The sequence below is a fragment of the Scatophagus argus genome, chromosome 19 (assembly GCF_020382885.2).
Source record: "Scatophagus argus isolate fScaArg1 chromosome 19, fScaArg1.pri, whole genome shotgun sequence".
In the NCBI taxonomy this organism is placed as follows: domain Eukaryota; kingdom Metazoa; phylum Chordata; class Actinopteri; family Scatophagidae; genus Scatophagus; species Scatophagus argus.
This window is the reverse complement of record NC_058511.1, coordinates 16501951-16516856: the sequence shown is the minus strand read 5'-3', so window position 1 is coordinate 16516856 and position 14906 is coordinate 16501951. Positions and strand designations below refer to the sequence as shown.

At 45.0% G+C, this 14906-nt stretch overlaps 1 protein-coding gene across 6 annotated transcripts in view; it reads right to left on the bottom strand.

Annotated features, from left to right (window-relative positions):
- Positions 1 to 4: 4 nt before the first annotated feature.
- The window catches only part of cdc42bpab (CDC42 binding protein kinase alpha (DMPK-like) b), a 68018-nt gene continuing 53116 nt past the window's right edge, over positions 5 to 14906 (bottom strand). For 2 of the 6 annotated variants that reach the window (XM_046373862.1, XM_046373867.1), the window contains 20 exons: positions 13651 to 13689; positions 12798 to 12917; positions 12062 to 12145; positions 11835 to 11940; positions 11466 to 11602; positions 11105 to 11244; positions 10578 to 10659; positions 10248 to 10467; positions 9859 to 9921; positions 9451 to 9704; positions 9212 to 9336; positions 8343 to 8557; positions 8073 to 8170; positions 7737 to 7821; positions 7015 to 7138; positions 6558 to 6675; positions 6033 to 6150; positions 5779 to 5936; positions 4771 to 4845; positions 5 to 3344 (listed from right to left, as the gene is read on the bottom strand). In XM_046373862.1, coding sequence (XP_046229818.1) covers positions 3213 to 3344; positions 4771 to 4845; positions 5779 to 5936; positions 6033 to 6150; positions 6558 to 6675; positions 7015 to 7138; positions 7737 to 7821; positions 8073 to 8170; positions 8343 to 8557; positions 9212 to 9336; positions 9451 to 9704; positions 9859 to 9921; positions 10248 to 10467; positions 10578 to 10659; positions 11105 to 11244; positions 11466 to 11602; positions 11835 to 11940; positions 12062 to 12145; positions 12798 to 12917; positions 13651 to 13689 — 2493 coding nt within the window. In that variant the 3' untranslated portion in view covers positions 5 to 3212. The remainder of the gene's footprint in view (positions 3345 to 4770; positions 4846 to 5778; positions 5937 to 6032; positions 6151 to 6557; positions 6676 to 7014; positions 7139 to 7736; positions 7822 to 8072; positions 8171 to 8342; positions 8558 to 9211; positions 9337 to 9450; positions 9705 to 9858; positions 9922 to 10247; positions 10468 to 10577; positions 10660 to 11104; positions 11245 to 11465; positions 11603 to 11834; positions 11941 to 12061; positions 12146 to 12797; positions 12918 to 13650; positions 13690 to 14906) is intronic. The other 4 variants (XM_046373863.1, XM_046373864.1, XM_046373865.1 and 1 more) reach the window with 4 other exon arrangements.

Sequence of the window (14906 nt, the reverse complement as noted above, 5' to 3'; positions counted from 1 at the left end):
GGGATTGTATTTGTAACAGCCCTCCGCTTTATTGAAATACATCGGAGTCAGGTTAATATGAGTTCTCCACTTAAGTGTGGCAGCCAGTTTCATACATTACTTTACTTTTGTTTTGACCTTACACCTTAAATATTTTTTTTTGTGCAAAAAAGAATCTACATCACCTGTAGTGGGTTATCCTCAGTAAAACGCCCAAACCGTTCAAAAAGGAGCAAGTCCAAGTAAAACAACAAACCGAAAACAAAAAATGATTACATCTATAACATGCAAAACTGTACAAATTATTACAAAGCAATCCTAGAAAAAAAACAAAACAAAGTAATATGATATGAAAGAGCAAAATAATATAGAAGGTACTGTAGATAAGACCTCACTGAAATGCAAAGGCGTTTGATTTTTTTCTTTTTTTCTTTAGGTTTTCCTTCTTTTAAATGTTATCACTGTGACACCTGTCACCATTCACCCCTGGAAACATTTCATCTTTTTTTTTTTCTTTCTTTTTTTTCTCCAAACATCTTCTAGCCCTCGCCACCTTTTCTTCCTGCTCTCTCCACCCGGGTCACATCTACTGTACTCTTCTCCCTCACTCGCTCGCTCGCTCCAGCCATCCGTCCAAACAAACCTCTAACGCACCCATTTTCATCTAAATGAAAAATAATTCATTGGTTCTGACATTTCCTGAGTTTCTCTTCCCCTCTCCTCAAACTGGGATATCTAGGATTTTTTATTTCTGTACAATATTGGCCAATAGTAAAACACCTGGCTAAGACAGTTCTCCGACCCCCACCTAATACATTCTACACATAAACTCCAGCAGGAACTAAGGAGGAACTTGCTAGCTTAAAAAGTTTCAAAAAGGTGGCTGTTTGGAATAAAAACCAGCTTAGTCGCACTGTGGAGCTCCAAACCTCTCCCTCTCTCTTCATATAAAATGGAATACTAAAAAAAAAAAACAAACAAACAAAAAAAACAAAAAGAAAAAAACAACACTTGGAATGGGTTGTTTAGAGCTACGTGTTTCAACAGGGGAATCGGCAGGAATGACCACCAAAGTACTTGTTTTTTTGTTTCTCTCTCTAACAAACAAGACAAGCAGAATAAACTGGAGGATTGTGAGCCAGGACGCCGTACTGTACACCAAGCATTCAGCCCGTTCCCAAAGGGGAGGAGCAGGTTTCCCCACAGACCCTCTGATGAGGACTACACACCAACAACGAGCCACAGTACAGGATGTGCATTCTTCTTATGCATGATACCACATTGTGTTTGAAGTCAGGACAGTTTCAGACAGTTTTCAGCTCCATGCACATTATTCCCTCACGGTTTTACCCCCATCTGCCCTGTGAGCGAGTAAAATGCCTTTCGATCTGTCTGTAAACTGAAGGAGAGGAACAGAGGTAACAGGTTATTGGCTGTGAGTGCAGCCAGAAGCTGCCACACCGTTTAATGTTCTTTCAGAGGCCTGTCCAAACTGCCGAAGAAAAACCGCTCGAGGCTTAGAGATCCAGTCCAACAGGTAGCAAACCCAAGTGCTGACTTTGTCCTAGCTTTTAAGTGTTTACATTCTTTACATTATAGTGTTTTTGTTTTTTTTCCTAATCAAGAGCTCTTACAAATGTCACTTTGTAATGAACAGTTCAACTATAAACCCTCTTCACACTACGCAAAGGCCGTCACAAAGACAGAGTCTCCCTCTATTGTCCGTTTTTGGTTAAATCAAGCTCAGCGAAAGGACTGATCTTTCCACCCAGATACCACAGTGAGTTTAAAACACACACACACACACACACGTCGATAACTATTGGTTAAATGATCACAGCCACTTCAGTCACAGGACAAGGCATCTGCTGCATAACAACACCACCTCAGTGTGCGTGGATACATGTGTGATAGCAGGTTCGCACGTGTTCACTCTACAGTACGGGCAGTAGTGTCGATCCATACGTGACTTTGCTTCACTCAAACGCAAACAGAGTGTGGGGGGGGAACACAATGCGTGTCTTAAGTACAATATAAAACAAACAAATCTAAAATCAATCAGTAAAAAAAAAAAAAAAGAAGAAAACTGGAAAGTGGTTTAAAATGGCTTTTTGTGTGAACACAACCCCAAATCGCTCTCAAAACAAACAACGAAAAAAGGAAAATAAAAGGATTTTTTTTTTTCTTTCCTGTGTACTTCTCTATAGTATTTTCCTTATCATATATTACTCTCTACTTTGAACCTATGTACATTACTGTGATGGGAACCTGTGAGTTGGTCAGTTTGGTTGCACAGCAAAGTGGAACGTCTACACTACGGCGGAGGACACGTCCAGGGCTGCTGGATGATGTCACTCGCACTGGACCAATGAGAAGCACAGAGGAGCAGTGGTGGTGAAGATGATGTCGGAGAAGCCGGCAATATTAACGCTAATTTTCTCTGATGGTCAAAAATAAAAAAAATAATATAAAGTCACTGCACTTAGTGTCATGAGCAAAAGAAAAAAATCACCGTTTTCCTTTCTCTCTCTCTCTCTTTTTTTGTTACATTTTCGATTTTTGCAGCACCCACAGAGAAAGCTGAAGGAAGTGAGCAGCTGTCTGATTCAGGCCATGAAGCAAACCTCCCTTTCCTTGTCTAAGCCTGATAAATAAATTAAAATATTGTCCCCTAAAAGCCAAAGGATCCTTTGTACAAATACAAATCATTTTCTCTCAGTAATAATCCTCTTCTCTTTTTGATGCCTTGTGAGCTTTCTGAGTCTCTGAGTGAATCGAGGGGGGACCTGTGGACAGAGTGGTGTCGGCAAAGCTCCACGCTTTGTTCCTATATTGTATGCCCTTTCTGAATTAACACATGCATGCACACACACACACACGCTGGAAGGCGCTTCTTTCAAACACACGCACACACACCCTCAAACACCAGCACCCACATGTACACTAAGTTTTGTTAATTTCTCCCTCAGAATTTCCCTCAAAGACACGAAAGACTCTTAGTGTTTCTGCCCCGTCTTGGAAGAACGATGAGAGACAAAAGTGGGACAAAGGTTCGTCAGGAGGTGCAGTTCTCTGGGCAGTGAGAGGTGTGTGTGTGTGTCTGTTTGGGAAGGGGGGGGGGTAGAAAGGTTGCGAGAGGCTGCAGTGGAGGAGGGACGAGGAGGGTTTGGAGTCCTGTGCTGTCGGTCGGTCGGTGGGTGGGTGGGTGCGTGGGGCGAGAGGCCGGCTGAAGCTCATGTGTCCCAGGCCATCCGGTCTGTGCTCTCCAGGGACAGGGACTTGGTTTTGTGAGGGGAGGCCGGACTGGGAGGGCTGCTGAAGGTGGAGCTGTTGGAGGCTGTAGAGTGACGGGGGGAGTCTGAGTCCTGGAGGAGGAGAGTGGAAAAGAGAGAGGAGGGGAGAGAAATGAAGAAAGGGAGGAGTTGGACATGAAGTGAAATAAAGGGAGAGGAAGAAGAGAAAATAAATTAGAGGATGTAAACAGACATAAACGACAGAGTGTGAAAGTTATATTCAGCAAAGTGGAGACTAAGTTTCTGCCTGGGACTAACAAAGGTAGAAAGTGGACTATTAAGACACCGTGTGATTTAAAATGGCTTCTTCCCGTTTCTCTCTGGGATGGAGGACAGATGTAGAAGTCAGACTGCATCACACTGCTCCCACCCCCACCTCCTCTTCCACTACATTCCACATCATCAGCAGATGAACGGGCTCAATTGAGCAGAAGTGATCAGCTGAAGAAAAACAAACATGCAGGCAGGACAGATGAGGCCTGTACAACACACACAGTATGTGCTGCGTGGCCCTCGTGAGGTGAGACTCAACCCAGAAAAGAAGGCGGCGCGACACCTGCCTCTGCTTCCAGAGCAGTGCTCAAAAGGAGAGAGTTCGGTCCAAACACAGGACATGTGAGGTACGATTCTGTTTCCAGTTCAGCGATAGTGTCAGGTTGGGGGGGTGGGGGCGGGGAGGGGGTGTTGCTAATCATCTCATGTGCTCTGTGAACACTTTTATCCAGTTCAGCCACTCTACTTGATTGTCTCTGATGTACAGCAGTCGCCTCCTGTTTGGATCCAATCTAAACCTGCACAAACACATTTGTCCTCTAAGCACAGACTACAGTGACGCATCACACATTCTCACACTGAGCACTGTGGCGTCCCACAACGGCCGTCTGTTTCTCACAGCGCACACACACAACAGCCTTTCACAGGTCAGCGTACAGGGGCAGTCATACACACTTGTATAAACCTCTGCAGAGTGTGTGTTTGTGTGTGTGTACTGGGAGAAGCATCGCCCAGCTAAACTGCATACAAATTTGCTGTTTTCATGTATTCTAATCAAAACTGTCAGGTGAATTATTTGAACAATACACAAAGAGTAATAAATAATAATGTACCTGATATAATTATTAATGGATATGAAATTATTATGGATGCCTCTGGCCTAGTTGTTGGAAACATGGGCAGGCTGAGTGGAAGCAGATCACCGACATGCTCTGTGATTGGCTGCGGTGGGAACAGATGTATGCAAACGTGACAGAGGACGGGTGAGGGGCAGACCGACATTGCGGCCGATGTGAGAAATGCGACAAGCCATCAGATGCTGCTGACATGACGGAGCTGACACAGCGCAGGCGAGGGGCTGACAGCATGAGACTTTACATTCGTGTTCTAAATGCACCTCATGCTAGTGTGTTTGCTCCACTGTGTTCTGCATGTGGGTGCGCTATCAGTGACACGATGCTCTCAGATGTGTGTTTGGTGCAGTCGCTGCAGCTGTTGACATTACCTTCATCTTACTAAGCAGGGTCCTTAAAGCCCTTTTCAGATCGGGGGTCTTCTCCGACGGTGAGACCGCCTGCCACTGCAGAGGAGAGTTCAGACTCAGCGCCCAGCCCACAGACAGCATGCTGGGGTGGGGGGCAGGGAGGGGGGGGAGGGCGAGGCACAGCGGGGGTGAGGGTGAAAGAAGGGGGGCGAGGAATGGGGCAAAATGGACCTGACAGCATCCAGGCTTATGGGCCATGACGATGGGGAGCCACAGGAGGGATGGCAGGCGGTTTGGGAGTGGGAGGGCAGATGAGGGTACAAGTTGCCAAAAACCGTACTGTACTGCAGTTACTGTGGGATCCTGTTCATTCTATTAGTGGGAGGATATTCCACAACTAACGCTGTGTTAAAATATACATAACTAACATTGCAGGGCTGCTTCATGAAAAGGAATACACTACACAGCCTGAGTGAGATGAGATCCTAAAGAAGAGTTCAAACTGTTACACTGACATCATTAGTTATCACTGTTTAAGGGAACAAGTAGCCTGAGCTAAACCTAAAGCAGGCACCATGAAGACACATTTAGAGCCTATACTGGGAGAGAGGACAAGGCCACAGGCCTCAGCCGGGTGACTGCGTTCACTACGAGGAGCTGACATCACAGAGAGCTAACCATTCGGCTGGAGAGGTGGGATGAGGTGAGAAGCCTGCATCCAGAGGCCAGGATGTTTGGGACAGATGGGGTAGAGGGAGGAGTTCTTTCAATGGGCAACAATGTCATCTAAATATCCCAAAACATCATGTCAACTTTACAGTCAAGGCAAGGAAACAATTATGATCTGCTGTTGGTTCTTCATTTGTTCTCAAAGCTGATCCTGGGTTGACATTAACTCCCTATTCAGATCTATAAAGTGACTACACAACAAACTGTCCAATCAAACGAGCCTTCAGCTAGAAATCCTCAGATATTTTACCTCAAATCGCTAACCGCACACGAAGCTGTATGTTGAATGTGTTTACTGACCTCTCTGTCAAACTGTGAGAGTGGAGCATCTACGCAGTCCATGCCTCCACCAGAGGACAGGGAGCTCTCGGAAGGAGAGGTCATGGTCTGCCGTTTGGATCCGTAGCTCCCACCTGACAGCTCTCTGCGCAGAGCGCTGCCGTTCTGGGAGGACGAGCCTGGAGAGAGAGGAGGACGAGTGGACTTGAGAAAGGTTCCCGTCCCCTGCAGAGAAAGATTTGACTAAAGAGGACCGATGGGCCTCCGGTACTCACGTATGCCCAGTCCGCTGCTGGCGCTCATGGAGCGGCCCGGCTCAGCCCGGTTCTTGGTGATGGAGGGGATGCTGACTGAACCGCTGAAGCCCGCGCGGCTATCCTGAACACGGACGTTCTGGTTTAAACACACAACAGGAGCGGACGCACACAGAGACAGAGTGCAGCGCGGGGGACAGGAGTGAGGACGGTGCGCTTATCAACACGGCATGCTCACACACAGCTGAACACACAGGCGGCTCACATGTGACTGGCTACCGACAACAGTAATGCACAAACACAAAGCAGGTCTGAGAGCAGGATGAGTGAAGGTGCGCTACACGATTCAACTAAGCAACTAACTTTAAGGTGTTGGCATGCTACACAGGATATCAACGGCTAAAGGACAAGAAGCAGGTCTACAAACATACACATCTTAAACAGTATGAGAGTGTCAGTTTATTTCCGCGTCCTGCGTGCACACTTCTCAAGTGTTTTCTACAGTGTCGGTCTGTGTTTGTCTCTCTACATATTAGATATCTGTACCATGGGCAGGTCTTTGAGGATCTGGATTCCGTCTCCTGGTCCCATGTGGGCCACGTGGTTGAAGTTGGTGGGGTTGGAGATCAGCTTGTTCCTCATCTCCGGGTCTCGCAGCATCTCTCTGGGAGCACAAACAGACCGGGGTGGGGGTGGGGGTGGTGGTGAGCACAGGCACAAAGAGACTGGAAGTCGCACACAGTCAAACTAAAGAGTGGCTTTACTCCGCTCCATTAAACATGAACTGCACATTAAGGACAACCTGTAAACAGATTTATACAATTAAAAAGTGATTAACTTCCACATGCAGAAAATACAGAAGAAGCTGAGACATAGCGAATATGTCGGTAAAAGATAGTGAAAACTCATCACGGTGAACACAGTGGTGAGTGAGAAAAAGAGACTGAAAGCTCCTCTGGTGTTAAACAGCGAAGAGCGCTGCCTCGTGCTGCAGGTAAACTACCTCCTCTGCTGAAGTCGCTCTTCCTCAGGCACCCTGAAGGAGAAGCGCCTCTTGTTGTTCATGCTGCGCACCATCTGCTTCCTGCTGTTGTCTGACGTCTCTGGGACGACCAGCTCATCACCCTCTGGAAGATCACAACAAAGCCACAGGTGTGTTTACATGACACACTACAAAGTGTTGCAAATTCACTTTGGGGGCTGAGAGCGGCGTGTCAAACTTTCTACTGGTTTTGTTCTACAGAACTTATAAAGATGAAGAGTTACACAGCAACGAAACAGTTGAAAAGCTTATGACTGACTGAGTTTAATTCCTGCACTGACAATTTTCTCTATCAGCAGCTACATATGCTGCTGGAACTAAGTGTGCAAACTGTAATTAAGAACAACAGACACCTATAAACTCTTTAATTTTTGGAGCACAACAGAACAATCCTGTGGTCCAGGAACTCAAACATTTCCAACCTCCTACAAGAAGAAGTACAAAAAGAGTCAGCGTTCTGACAAACGGGGCTCGACATGTTCTTTTTGTTTACGTTTGGCGTTGCGCACCTGGAAATCTTGGAGGTCAGAAGCTAGAGTTTCGTTTTGTTGTTTTCCTACTGGAAAATTCTGACCATAGAAATTGACCAGAAGGCAGTAGAAATATCTGGACTGTGCTGTGTGATCACCGTAGTGTTCAGCTGATGCTCTGATGCTTCACCTGATACACCAGCGAATTCTTACCAGCCGTCTTGTTTCTGAAGTATATAAGCCGCACTGTTTCTAGTCCCAGCAGGTTCAGAGAGCCATCGACATTCAGAGGTCGCACCTGAGGGGGGAGCACAGAAATCATTCATTTCTACATTATCAACTTCATCGCAGACACTTACATAAATTATATAAAAATGAATCAATAAAATCTGGATTTTATTCATCTGTTAACATGGCAGGGTGAAAATGAGAAATTTCATTCAATCTTTTTTTTTTTTTCACCAGCAGGTGGAGCCAGAGATGCCTCCACTTGTCTGGTTCACTTTACAGTCCACTGAAGTTTCCATGATGTCACACAGCAGCACTGACCTTCTTCAGAGGGATGGTCTGAATCCACTCCATGGTGTTGACATCAAACACATCGACAGCGTTCTCACTGTACACTGACAGGTAGGGGGCGTTGTAGCCTGACACAGAGAAACAGCGTCATTATCTTTGGGGGAAAAAGCACCCTCAGTTCTGTTTGTTATGCTGTCACATTACTAAATAACTAGACGTAAGGTCGGTAGGTACAGGCTGAGTGTGGTGACTGTCTATTTACAATTTTACATATAGATGAGCATTAATTGGTGCACTCACAGGCAGCGTTGGGAACAGCTGGCCACATCAGCTCCTGCTGACGTGACCGGCGGCCCTGGGAGTCCACATACACTCCTATGGCACTGAAGCACAGCAGCAGCTCCTTGCTGGAGATCTCCACGGCACAGAGGGCGTCCAGGTTCTGCTGGGGGATGAAGGCCAGGGTGTGATCCTCGTGGTGGAGCAGGTTGACGGGGGACACGTCACCATGGACACTGTGGAGGTTATCAGAAACAGAGTCACATTTATTATGTTAAGGTTTTCATCTAATACATTAAATACATTAAATGTATTTAAATTAAATCAACCCATATGTGTTGTTTTTTTTATTTTCCAGGACCCATAGCGACATTGATTATTAGCAATCAAGGAGACCAATAACAGCTATCTGGGGCTAATATACATTTGCAGTAAAAATAACCTTGGTGTCAAAGATAAGAATAACCTGTGATTTACTCAAGTGCTATACTTACAGACAATTTTGAGGTACTTGTACTTTACTTCAGTGTTTCCACTTCTAATGCTTTATGTTGCACTCTACTGCATTTTGGAGGCAAATACTGTACTTAAAATTCCACTAACTTTGTTTTATAGCTTTAGTTACTGGTTACTTTGAAGATTCAGATTATTAATTCCACATATAAATACTTTAACATCATTAGGTTTCCAATTAATTCATTTTATCTGTAATCAGACAAAAAAAAACAAAACGAAAAAAGCAAACATGAAAAATGCAAAAATCCAATTATCGATTTGGCCCTAATTTACACAATATGACCACAACCAACATGTGACAACGACAAAAATGGACATGAAAAGAATATGAGGAACACCTCCACTTTATTTAGGTGAGTGGACAGGTGAAGTACCTGTAGCGGGTGAAGCCAGACTGATATCCTACATAGAGACGCTCACTGAGCAAACCCATCCACTGAACGGGCCCCGGAGCCTGCAGCTCTCGCAGCCGACGGTGTCGTGCTTTACTCTTATTCACCTGCAGAGCGGCAGATAGAAAGAACAAAATGACATAGCGCTCAAGACAGCTTGAAAGAAACAAACATTTTTCAGTTTTCAACAGATCTGTTAGCGGTAGTCGAGGGCTTCTCACCTCGTAGCATATGATCTGTCTCTTCATGGCCACGCAGAGGCAGGTGAGTGAGCCGTTGCGGACGAGGCCGGAGACGATAGTCTGACAGCCCTTTGTCTCTGCCAGCTTGTAAGACTCGGTCTCGCGGCCGTCCAGGGCCTGCGTGGGGAAAAGACGAACGTGGCGATTTCTGCCGGAGATGACCGCCAGCAGCTGCTCCTGGAGAATCAGGTCGATGTGGTGCACCTTCTTGTTGTCCCCCACCCGGATTATTTCTGAGGATGGAGGGAAGGTTGTGAAGCGGTGAAGATAAGACAGACAGTTTTGGGAGTGACATAACAGCAGGTCATCAATCCACCTGCTCTACTAATGCTAAGACATTCAAAAGTGCAACAGGGGAAACCAAAGATCTTAAAGAGTGGATCTTACCATCTTTGGTGACATGGATGACAAAAAGACCTTCCTCATTGCCCAGGGCGACACGCTCGTGATCTGAGGGCAGAGAAATTAGGTGAGACGGCCCTTTCAGAGCCGCAGAGGGACAGAAAAGGGCATTCTGTGCAGAAAATGTTCCAATGTGCTAGTTTCTATTTTCATAACATGATGAAAACCAAACAGCAGGGCTCAGAGAGTTTCTAAGTTTCTAGCTGGCGGTCTGTCAAAACAGCTCCAAGTGGAATGACTACACCCTGGTGCAAATACACAAATAAGGAACTATTATTCTTGAAGTAATCTGGGACCATGATTAGCAGTGACATCCTGCCTCCTTGCAGCCAGTTCAGTGACTCTGAGAAGGAATGTTAGTGTTGGAGGCCCACCTATGATAGCAGCAGACTGTGTGGTCTTGATGAGCGGCAGGGTGCTGTCGTAAGCCTCCTTGGGGACGTAGACAAAGCGCTCCTTGAGCTTGTTCTTCTTGAGGATGCGGTGGAGCTCGTTGAGGAGGCCCACCCATTTGTTCCTCTCCTGATCGCTGTCAGCCAGGATGAGGATGGAGGGCTTGTGGCTGCTGGAGGGGGAGAGCTGGGACGCTGTCACCTAAGGAGAGAACAGGGACGGCAGACAGGTCATGAAGTGTTGAAGAGTAGTTTGAAATGATGCTATTTTTATTTTTAAATGTTTAGGTGAAGAAAATCAAGATGACTTACTCTGAATATACAAGGGATGTCTTTGCGGCTGGCGTGGATGACATCAGAGGCCAGGACTGAACTGACTGAAAACTCTTCATCTCTAGATGTCAGGAGAAAGATCAGCGCTTAGACAAGCAGGACGCTTAAGCTCAAAAGATCGGTCTGTTATTCCATTAGTTAGAAAAATACCAAAATTCTCTAGTTTTGTGCCGATTTTCTGCTTTTCTTTCTCGTGTATAACAGCAAAGTGAATATCTTAAGGTTCTTTATGGTCACTGACAAACTGCGACATTTTTTTGCCATTTCCTAAAAGTTTCATAAACTAAATGATTAAATGATGTGAAAAATAATGTGCAAATAAATTAAATTAAAAAAATCAGTGGTTGCAGCTCCAACAGGACCACATCACTTTAACTACAATATGTTTTCTTGTGTCGTATTTATTTGCAGCACACAGTAAACTATACTAACTATTTGACTGAAAACACAGCTGAATATGCAGGACATTCAGATGAGTTCTGAATATAGTATCTATAGTTTCTTACCTCATATCTATGACTTGGCTGACTACTACACTTGGCTGCGTGGCTTTCCCTTCTCCCAGTTCGTAGAGGAACAGTTTGAAGTCGCACACGACAGCCAGCGCCCTTTGCCAACCCTTCTTCACCCCTGTCGGTTTGGGCACCTGGAGCGCACAAGACGTGTTGGAGTTACAGTCATCTTATGCAGTGTATGTATGTAAACATAACATAAAAACAAATTTGCCCCCAAAAGCTATATTTCAAGTGGAGTAGAAGCAAACAACTCAGAAAATGGGGCTTGCTTCAGGGTCTCCAAACACCTGCATAGTTCAATTAGCTATTGTCTTCACCTTAGGACGACCAGGCCTTTTCCCGCCTCACTCACCCTGACGTGCCCTTCATACACAGTACCGATCCCCCTTTGAGGGTCAATACCCAGCGGGCCCTTGGTCTGGTCCTGGGGTACTGGACACACAGCCGGAGCCTTGTCCGCACACGTTACGTGGCAGGAGAAGTTACACACTGGACAAGGAGACAGAGACAAGACAAATGACAGGCTTGATTGGTCTTGTATCAGAAAATCAATGAAAAGGCAAACTGGCATTGTAATCTTAATCTCATGGAACTTTAACATGAGAATATATAAAGTGGAATGATTAAAGTAAACATTAAGGAGGTTTTGGTTGTTTTAGAGAATCACTGTCATTTGTGGCTTAAATCACAGGTGACAGCCTTCTGATATTCCAGTCCGTACCTTCACAGGTACAACCTTGACGTATGAGCCCCACCATGAGGGAAGTGCACCGGTTACACTTGGTGGGTGTGTTGAATGTCTTCACCACAAACTGATGTGCTTTGGACTGTGGAGAATAAACGAGAAAGCAGGAATGAGCAACAATCGGTGGCCATTAACATAACATGAGATCTGTTGTGGCAAAGCTGTCCAACAACAAAGCGTGATCCTACAGACAACCTTCTGACCTTAGGTGAGGAGCGTCCAATACTGCCGTACCCTCCTGAGCGCATGGTGGGGGTCTGGACTGTACGGGGAGGATGGTCTATCAACTGCATGACATAACACACACAAACACCACACGGTGAGATACATCGCTGCAGCGTGATTGTGGTTTTGACCGATGTACATGGGACCGTTTCACACAGGCTGATATTGGTAGATTATAAGTAAGGTGATCACCTGTAGTTGTCTAGTATTTTTTGTTCACATATATAAAGTTCAGAGAGTTTTCCTCCTTCCTTCCGCCTAATCGGGACACTGGTACTTACTTGTCTCACCATATTCACCAACAGTGTGACAACACACCAAGTCCGGTTTAGACTGGAATCTACTGCAATGATCTCCTTCTTTTAGTTGTACTGCTCGCATTTCTCCATAATTAAGTTTACAAGGATTTACCCGTATGACAGTCTCAGTATTGTTATTTGCTCTGAGCAACACGCATTGAAAATTGTCAGCTGAACTGGTTTTTGGACCCATGTTTTTCTTGTTTGCTGACATGCCAGACATACTGATGTCATATTTAGAGAAAGGCTCCTAATCAGGGTTTTTACCTGTGACAACAGGATGGGAAAGTGCACCCAGCTGCTATCCAGATACTACTACTGTATTGCACTAGGGCTGCAAAATCATTCTGGCAGGATACCACCCTCTCAACAAAAAACATGTATGTTTCTCGCCCAGACTAAGGGATTGCCTGACCTCTATGGGCTCCACATCACTAGCCATGGAAGGTGAACGCGAGCGGGACTTGAGGTGCGACTTAGGGTCATCTTCCCGAGATGGAGTGTTGGAGGGAGTGAAGTTATCCATTGAGTCCACCTGAGGGGAGAGGGAGGGAAGGTCGGGGAGGGAAGAGGAAACAGAGACAAGTAAGAAAGAATAAGTGAGAAAATAAATGAGACAGAAGTACAAGAGAAGATGATGCGGATGGGGGAAGAAAGGAGGATGAGAAATGAACAGGAACAAGGTGGTGATGAGGCAGATGGACAGGGGAAGTTGAGAGGAGAAAGGGAAGGAAAAGGGAAAGAAGTAAAATATTAGTTAAGCAAAACAGACCAAAGAACCAAATGTGGCGTCCATGGTTAAAGGGAAGTGCAGGTGCCGTACAGTTACAGATACTGTGGTCATATCAACCGGACTTTCAAAGCTACACATCTGACCACAACTTTAGTGCAACCTACGTGCTTATAGTACTGCAGTAAAATACATGGGAACACATCGCAGCCCATTGATCAAGTTAATTTGAGACACCATAAGCATACACCACACACCATGCATGGCCATTCATAAAGCTACACTGAAGAATAAAAAGAAAAAAAAAAAGACACAGACACCAATGCACATAGTCAACACACATAGCAATAAAATATGGGAAAAAAAACCACAGTCACAACACAATAATGACTTTGACAGCAAAGTTTTGCAGAACCCCAACCATGCAGTCAGACAGCTGCAGGTAACGCACACACAAATGAAACATCAACGGGACAGGGACAGCACAGCACATTTAGAAAGGCTCGGTGAGATCACAGAGCGCAGTGATGGTGCTTACACGTCTGCCTTTGCTAGCTGGGCCGACGGATGGCGAGCGCTTCAGTGGCAGGAGAGGCAGAGAGTGGTAAAGACAAAGAGATGAGTGAATATCAGAAAGGCTGTCTAACAGAGCTGAAAACACAGTTACACAGACTAAGGGAGAAACATGGAAATGGTAATATCAGCCTTTATTGCATCAGACCAGTGGTTCCCAACCTTTTAATGCTTGAGTGGGATTACCCCATATCAAACATCACATGAGTCCCTCTTTAACGGCACCAATCACGTTCATATATTAGACATAAACATACACACATATCAAATGAAAGTGATATTTGCTCCAATATTTGTAATATGTCTAACGTACGGCCATTTCTCCTCCCCTGGTTAATGATTTCAACTCATCTATTATCTCTAGCTAACAATTTGTTAATATATTACTTTCAGCTAACTATTTCAAATTTTCTGCTCGCTTGCTGACTAGTTTTTACACACTCTCAATTATAACATGTGCTACAACTGCTCGAGGTTGAAGTGCAGCTTCCTTTTTATTTCAAACTTACTGAAGGCAACAACAATTTGTAATTCCTACACAGTTTATCTTCATGACACATGTGCCCCATGGCAACTGCACAAGTTCCACCAGTCAATCGGTTGGGAATCACTGCATTAGACTACTGTAGGTCCACCAGGGTTGAACTGAGGACAGAGGCTTAAGAGGGTGGACTGCAAGTGGAAAAAATACACAGGGCAATGACAAGAGGAGCAGCTGGGGAAGTAAGTAAGCCTATGGAGCTCAGGGATGACTCAATTTCTCTTTCTGGCAAAAAGTCACCAATAAACAAAAGTTGAAGGGTTATATTATCATATAACATGTTGTATTAAAATGTACAGACTGGTAGTTTGTGGTTCTATTCAGACCAAAATTAAAGCCCTACAAAGCCATGGTAGAGCCATTCAAATATCCCACTAGCCTATAAGGACTAGCAAGCAACTGAATAAAAGGGCACCACACTGCAAAAAATCCCCCGGTCTTAGCAAGAACATGCACTAAAGGCAAATGAATGCATATCATCTTATCTATTTTTCCAAGTGTTTTAAGAAAAATAAAAATTTAGATTTCATTTCTTGTAGTGGTCCTGGTCTTTCTCACAGTTACACTGACGCATATGCAATGTGTATACACAGATCTACACTGCTGTTCTCAGCTAGTACAATATTCGCAGCCCTACGACATGAAGCTACCATTAGATATACACACACACACACACGGAC